This window comes from Sinocyclocheilus anshuiensis, unplaced genomic scaffold (genome assembly GCF_001515605.1).
Source record: "Sinocyclocheilus anshuiensis isolate Anshui unplaced genomic scaffold, SAMN03320099.WGS_v1.1 scaffold665, whole genome shotgun sequence".
NCBI classification, from domain to species: domain Eukaryota; kingdom Metazoa; phylum Chordata; class Actinopteri; order Cypriniformes; family Cyprinidae; genus Sinocyclocheilus; species Sinocyclocheilus anshuiensis.
Genome location: NW_015537961.1, coordinates 821,359 through 829,682, shown reverse-complemented (window position 1 = coordinate 829,682; position 8,324 = coordinate 821,359). Strand labels below are relative to the sequence as shown.

General features: G+C 33.6%; 1 protein-coding gene across 1 annotated transcript in view; it reads left to right on the top strand.

Moving 5' to 3' along the window:
* Positions 1–8,109, top strand: part of LOC107667132 (forkhead box protein N2-like) — a 38,018-nt gene extending 29,909 nt beyond the window's left edge. Inside the window, exons 4-8 of the mRNA XM_016458733.1 lie at positions 5,006–5,130; positions 5,326–5,375; positions 6,675–6,786; positions 6,882–6,886; positions 8,090–8,109. Of these exons, the coding sequence (XP_016314219.1) occupies positions 5,006–5,130; positions 5,326–5,375; positions 6,675–6,786; positions 6,882–6,886; positions 8,090–8,109 (312 nt within the window). The remainder of the gene's footprint in view (positions 1–5,005; positions 5,131–5,325; positions 5,376–6,674; positions 6,787–6,881; positions 6,887–8,089) is intronic.
* Positions 8,110–8,324: the final 215 nt, after the last annotated feature.

Here is an 8,324-nt window from a genome sequence, read left to right as displayed (position 1 = left end):
ATGTTGTATAAAAATTGGCATTTATTTGCCATTGTGCTAAATTTAAAAGCCATATTTAAAAAATTATCTAGAACATTTTATGAATTCATATAATTATTTAATTATTTAGTGCTTTTTCATCCTCATTACTGCAAAACAACAATAAATAAATAAATAAATTTACCTTAATTTATTCAGATTTTAAACAAACAATTGTGTTACAGAAACTTAAAAAATAATTACAGTAATGAGAAAATAATATAGACATTTTTGCTAATTAGATGAATATGTTGTCATCTAGAACATTTTATTTTGAAATCAAATGTATTATTTTTAGTGTCATCTCATTCTCATTACTGCAAAAAATAAATAAATAAATTTACCCTAATTTTAATTACCTTTATTTAGATTTAAACTGAAAAAAAAAATTGCTGGAATATTTTGTTTCACAGAAAATTTAAAATGCATAACTATTACAGTAATGAGAAAATATTGTAGACATTTTTGCTAAGGAGTTGAATATGCTGTCATTGTGCTAAAGCTAAAAATATTAAAATATTATATAAAACATTTTAAGACAAATAGTTAATTATTTTAAGTGCCTTCTCATGATCATTAATGTAAAACAAAATATAAATAAATACATTTACCTTAATTCTAATTACCTTAATTTTAACTGGAAAAAATATTGTTGCAGTATTTTGTTTCACAGAAAATTAAAAATACATAACTAATACAGTAATGAGAAAACATTGTAGACATTTTTACTAATGAGATGAGTATGTTGTCAATGTGCTAAAGCTAAAAAATGGTTCTAGATATTATCTAGAATTTTTTTACGAATTCAAATAATTACAAAGCAAAAGTTTTGTTATCAACACTAGATCTATTTATCATTTCAAATCAACAAACTTCTTTTTCTTAAACATTTTGTTCTTTATTTTATGACTCTTGCTATGATATTTAACCTCTAACATTTTTATATGTGACTGAAGCGTCCAAATTTTGGACCTGTTATGATTTAATCGGTCTTGCTAGGAATAGTCTTTTATTTCATTTCTGGTCCACTTTTTATTTAGAGGAGAGTAAAGAAAGGCTCTGGAAATGTTGCGAGCTGGGTTTAAACTTGTGTCGCCCACATGAGCACCATGAGCATGTGCACTTACCATTAGGCCACAGATGATTATTTTTCTTTGTCTGACTGTACGGTCAGTGTCGTTTCCTGTTAGGAGCCGCAGCCGTGACGTTGAGATGTATTTACTAATGGCAGTGAAATGATCTTCTGTGGAGCTGTGAGAGGTCAGCGAGAGTCCATCCATCAGACACACACACACACACACACAGACAGAGCTGGTTTCACATGACACTGCCTGGTTTCGGTTGCCATGACAACGTTTCCTCCTTCCTGTTTATGAGCAGGCTGGTAATCTGAGTCAAGGTTATAGGCCTCCTCCTACCTCTATTCCTCTGTTTCTCTCTATATATATTTATACATTTATATACATTATATTTTGCACAAAGAAAATTAGATGTTTTTCGTGAGCATTAAGATCTTTTGCATAGTCTTGTGATTTTGCATGATTTTTGTGTCAATTGAGGCACCTCACTCCCAAATTCTCATTAGTGAGAATGTGTTTTCTCATTACTGTAATAGTTTAGTAATTTTCTGTAAAAAAAAAAAAGCTTAAAAAATACTGCAATGCAATGATTTGAGTTAAAATATAGAATAATATTCAATATTATTAATGTAATGCAAATACTACCAGTGCATTTTATTTTATTTTTGCTTATTATTAGATAATATTATTAGCATGTAATATTATAAATAAATGAATGTAATTCAAGAAATGCATTTTATTTTTATGAAAATTATAAATTTTTATTATAATTATTTTATTATTATTATACATATTTATTATAATAATTACATATATTATTATTATTATACGTTATTTTATTTATTTATAATGTACATTTTTTGTGGTAATGAGATTTTTAGATTTTAGAATAATGACAATTTTGGAAGAGTGTATTCAATTGTTGTCATTAACTGCAAATAATTTTACAAAGCAAAAAAAAACTTTAATAGTCCAAAAAGTGAGCTTTTTTTGTGTTAATTCAAAATATAGTTTATAATATTTTTTATTTTTTTTTTCTTTTGATTTTGAGGTATAAATCCGATCTAAACCTCACCTGTCTTTGTGTATTATTTTGCTGTTTGGCAAATAGAAGATCTTTACCAGCATCTTTTCTCAGAGATGTTAAAGCTTAACACCAATCTTGAACTGGGTTATTCTGCCTTTAACACTCTTGATTCCCAGCAAAATCCATCCATTGAGTGCAATAATAATGAACTAATACAGTAATTATGAGAACTCAAATGGATCAGATCCTGTCATACACACTCTTTATGCCGTTTACATCCATGTTCTGATGTTTATGGGCTGCTTTTAACCACTGCTCGTAAACTCCCAGCAGGGCCTACAGGTGCATCTCAATAAATTAGAATGTCGTGGAAAAGTTCATTTATTTCAGTAATTCAACTCAAATTGTGAAACTCATGTATTAAATAAGTTCAATGCACACAGACTGAAGTAGTTTAAGTCTGAGTTGATTAGCTGATTGGCATGTCACCATATTCTAATTTGTTGAGATAGTGAATTGGTGGGTTTTTGTTAAATGTGAGCCAAAATCATCACAATTAAAAGAACCAAAGACTTAAACTACTTCAGTCTGTGTGCATTGAATTTATTTAATACACGAGTTTCACAATTTGAGTTGAATTACTGAAATAAATGAACTTTTCCACTACATTCTAATTTATTGAGATGCACCTGTATATTGCCAATCACATGCTTAGATGATCACATTAAGACACTTTGAGCAGCGAGATCCTCTCACCAGGCTGCTGTTAAAATGTCCACCGGTTTTCTCATTTTCTTTCTGTGTGTTTGGAGTGAAATGGGCCACTACATAAAAATTGTGCTTCTTGCACACCTGGCATTTTCTGAACATCTGACCAACGTAAATTAACCCGATTCTCATTAGTGAGAATGTCTGCAATGTTTTCTCATTACTGTAATAGTTCAGTAATTTTCTATTAAAAAAAAATTACTGCAGTGCAATGATTTTTCAGTTCTGATCTGAATAAATGCACCTAATACTGCCTCAGTGCATTTTATTTTATTTTGTTATTTTATTATTATTATTATTAGGGCTGCCCTCGACTAAAGATTTTTCTGGTTGACTGGTAGTCATTCATTTTAAGCATTAGTCGACTAATCGCACATTTATTAATTAACCATTTAAATCATGAGCCTTTAATTGCCTACATAGCCTAATAAGCGCTCAAGCGCATGCATAAAGCTTGCCACAGCGCACCAACAGAAGTAATGATGATGAGTGTGTCAGGCAAAAACAGTAAGATTAAACTGCATTAACATTTTAATAATCCATTGATAAACTAGTGTTTTCGGCTTAAGAGATTAATTCGGCGACACTGACTTGTCATCTCCACAGTAGTGGATGCGCCTGCATGCAAGTTTCATACAGATTACATGATCTGAGAATATTTGTTTTTTCAGATTTGAATTTTTTCGTTTGAAAGTAGACATTTCACTCTCTCTATATATATTTTTCATGTCTGTAAGGCAAGTATACACGGAGTTTCGCGCTCAAGTTCACAGAGACCGAGACAGCAGAAAGCGCATCCTGTTTGCTTTCATTATTTTACAAAAGCGCAATGTTTTGTTGTTATAGTGAGTGCACACAAATAAATGTAGAGGCTTTACAGATTCGAAAGATGTATTACTCTTATCTGTATGACCATTTCTATTATTAAGAGCAAGTGAGCGCACCGGCGCCTCCATCAGTCATGCTGTGAGCGCGCTACTGTTCAGACACTTGAACAGCGCACATTTTTCTAGGTTAACATTAGATTAAACGGCCATGTAAAGTTGCTACTACTTACATATTTCAGGTGATAAGCCATATTTGAGGTCGATGAATAATAGGAGAGCGTTTGGATGTACTGTATTACCACAAAATCCAGCCGTTAACGATCTGTCCGTCACTGACTGCGTGACCTCACCACTTCCTGTGGATTGTTTTTTTCTGCGACGAAGGGACTTAAAATTTTGGTCGACCAAGCCTCTTTTCGTCGACTATTAGGTGGCAGCCCTAATTATTGCTATACATTTATTTATTGTTATTATAAATGTGTTTATTAAATAAATTTTATTTATAATAATAATAATAATAATAAAATATATATTATTATACATTATATATTTTATGTACTTTTTTTTTGCTTGAATGAGATTACTTTTAATCTGAATAAATGCAACTAATAATACTACCTCAGTGCATTTTATTTTATTTTAATGTATATTGTTTACTGTTGTTGTTGTTATTATTATAAATATTATTTCTTTACTATAAAGTAATACAATGTATATTATGCATTTTATTTATTTATTTTTGTTGTAATGCGGTTTTAATCCAAAAAAGTAAAAAACAAAATTAAGCCCTCAAACTGCAGGATACTTACGATATTTTATGCATATTATTTACTCTTATCACTTATTATATTATTATTATTATTATTTCTCTAAGATAGATATATAGATCTTTATTAGAAAAAATCTTTAATAGTCCAGAAAGTAAGTCCTCAAACAGCAGGATAATGGCTGTGAATTATATTAGCAGAAGAACATCTGACCAACATAAAGTAACCAGCTGCAGTCCGTTTGGTGTTTAAGCAGAATATACAGTTCTGATGATTTGATTTGATTTGATGCCACAACCCTGGAAAGCTCGAAAGCGATCATTGTTAAACTTGTGACTTTGAGAACCTGAGCAGCAGACCTTGTAGTTTCAGTCTGCGTGACCTAATGGTCATACTAAGTGCACTTTTAGTCACATTAGATGTAATATCTGCCAATTGAGTGTTTTCTTTAGATGTGCTAAAGTCGTCTTCTGTCCTTACTTGCTCATCTGATTTTGCGTGTTCATGTGTTTCTCCTAGGTTAATGGGAAAGGCTCTCTGTGGTGTGTGGACCCCGAATACAGACCCAATCTGATCCAAGCCCTGAAGAAACAGCACTTTCCCACAGCCCACTCCTTCTGTACGCCCCCTGCTTCCCCACCCAGGTAACACACGCACATTTGCTATAGTACAAACTAATAGAGATGCATTAGCTAATGTTTGATGCATGCAAACCGGCCCTGTTCCACACATTTCCTCTGAAAAGGCTGTTGTCGTTTGGCTCTCAAGTCATCCTAAGTGACTTGATTCATGGTCCTGCTTTGTTTTACTGTCTGTCTCTCTGTGTGTCTGTCTAACAGTGCCTTCTCACCCGCACGTCACCTCTTCCTCCAGGGCTGCGCTCTAAAAGGTGAGACATCTCTGTTTTTCTCAGTTGAATATGTCTCTGTCAAAACAAGTGGCAATTTGAAATCTTGTTAAAGAACAAATAAAAGCATGCATGTTCCAGTGTGCTTGAAAGAGATTAATGCTGTGTCCCAATGTGCCTACTTATACTACGCCCTTAAAGTATGTACTCCTTTGGTGAAGAAAAAGTACACACTTTTGAGTGTGTAGTAGAAGAGTTGGCAAGTTTTGGGACAAACTTCATACAATTGCGTCTTTAATGGACCGCTCTGTCGCATAGTCTTACAAACACCCTGTCACTGTAAACTGGCCTGTCAATCATCTTGTCACACTTAACATCCTCTACAATGAAATATAATAATATAATAATATTTTTACCAGGTTAAATGTTGATTATTAGTAACTCAAACCCCTTATCTAATCCTCTCAACTTAACCATCGGTCGTGCACATCCGCCATGTTTGTCATTTTTTAACGCTTTTTATTCGTGCGTGTAGTTGTGAACCAAATCCTTCGCCAAAGCACAATGGATTGTGGGCAATATTAGCCATTAGAGTGTGCATGGAGCCACACTTCAGAAATCGACCTGAAATAGACCCTCCGGGGACATAGGGCATACTCTTTTCAGCATACTATGCTTTGGGACACACTTATTTTAATCTTGTATACTATTTAGGATGGATAGTATGAAAATTGAGACGCAGGGTAAGTCTGGTTAAATGACTCTGTCAGTGGAGCCATTGAGGACACTTCCTGTGAGTTTAGGAAACCGGTTTTACGCATCACACCCACATGATTTTTAGTGATTTCTCATGATCACAGCTCTTCGCTGTTCAACATTTCCATGTTCCCAGGGTGACAGGATTTTTTTATGTATTTGTGTTGTTTTTTATTTTATTTTATTTTATTTCGTTTTATTTTTATATATTGTATTTATATAGATTTTTTTATTTATTACTTTTATATTTATTTTTAGTTTTTTATTTATTTTATTTCATTTTTATTTATTAGAAATTATACCCATCTCTCATCTTTCAAAATAATGGAAATTCATTGATCACACGGTATGAGAACCCTGTGATTTTGTTTGTTGTCTTCATGTAGTCAGGACTTTTATCAAGCATTTTCTTTCTCTTTCTCCGTCACCTTGAGTATGGCAGCAGTTGTGTTCACTCTCTCTGTCTGGTTGGTAGTGAATAATTCAAACGTTCTGAAGGGTTGCGTGGAAACAGAGAAACCCCCATAGACACACACACTGACAGTGAGCAGTGCTCTGACCGCTGTGTCTCTTTGTCTTTTACAGAGTCTGACATTGATGCCGCCACTGCTATGATGCTCTTAAACTCGGCCCCCGGACACCACAGTGACCCATGTAAGAGAAGACCCCATCTATCCATCATGTCTGTCATTCTAACGTTCTGTCCGTCTAACGTTCTGTTGTTAAGCTCATGTGCCCCTGAAGTCTGAAATCTGTATCTGTGAGACTGATGTTGCACTCTGTGTCGCTTAGTTCAGGTTCGTGCAGAAAGGCATGTTTGCGTCTTATTTCTGGAGATGGACTTGCAAATATGTCTGCATAACAACTAAAAGCTCTTGCTGGTAATTAGTGCAGCATTGCACTTCCTTCACACGTCTTTATCCTCGTTAAGTGTGTCACTGTAGTGTTCTCTACCTCTAATGAGCCTTAATCACCCGTAGTAGAATAAACCATCATAAGGGTGCTTCATTAAGACGGGCGGATGTAAGTACTTGATGACGCTTTTCATAACGGCAGTTTAAAGATTAACACTTCAGAGGTGGAAAATTTACATGAAAAGATTTTATAACTGGTTGAACCTCATGAAACCTGTCAAGAAAATGTACCCAAAACCTTTAGAGCCATAGAATAGAAATACACTACAGGCAAAAACATTGCTTTTCATGCACTGGTCAATTTTGAGATTTTAGACCAGCTGACTTTTCATAATGTGTTGTTTCACCAAACATTACAGTTTTATTCCTTCCTTCCTTATCTATAGTATTAAGATTTTTAGAGAGAGGATTCTTCATATAACATTTGCCTGAATTTATACGTTTTATTCCTAAAAACGTGAAAATGAATTTTTTGGGCTCTTTATGGGGTGATTAAAAAGAGATATCCTAAAAAAAGTCAAGACACCCGGGTAAATAGAGTAAAGAAATAATATAATTAGATATCACCATAGCTAATTTTTCACTTTTAAATACTTTATTTAAATTGATTTTTAACTTATAAAAAATACTAAACTATAAATATTACTATAATCCTGCTATATTATATTTTTCATATTTCTCACACACACTTTTCACCATGTTTTTAAGAATAAAATGTTGTATAAAAATCAGGCAAATGAGATATATGCTCTGTAAAAAAACAGAATATAGATAGGAATAAAAGTGTAAAGTGTATGTAAGTGCTACTGTGGAGAACGAACTCATTTTGAAAAAACAGCCTTGAAAGATATGTTGTAAATGAAATCTACAGACACAAATGGATAAAGTGCAATAATATAAACACTTAAAGTGTATTCTGTATGTTTTCTTTCCACGAGTCTGAAAGAACACATTATGAAAAGCCAAATGGCCCAAAATCTCAAAACTGACCAGTGCATGAAAAAGCAACATTCTTGCATTCTTGCACGAATTAAGATGTCAGAAACATTTCGACTGCGTTATGATTGTGTTGTGGTTTGTCCTCAGGTGCCCCGCAGTTCATCTAATGCATGTAGTAGCCTCCGTGCCTCTGATAAGCACGTCATTTTAAGCTGGTGCACCGCTAGTGTAACTTTTTTCGTTTTGCGCAAGCTGCAACAGTTCCGTTCCGTGTAACAGAAACACTCGGTTTAGCGGAACCTTTACGATTAATTAACCGTGACGTTTTAAAGCGCGGTTAATCGCGAAACCAGTTAATCGCTGCATCCCTAGTGTGTGTGTG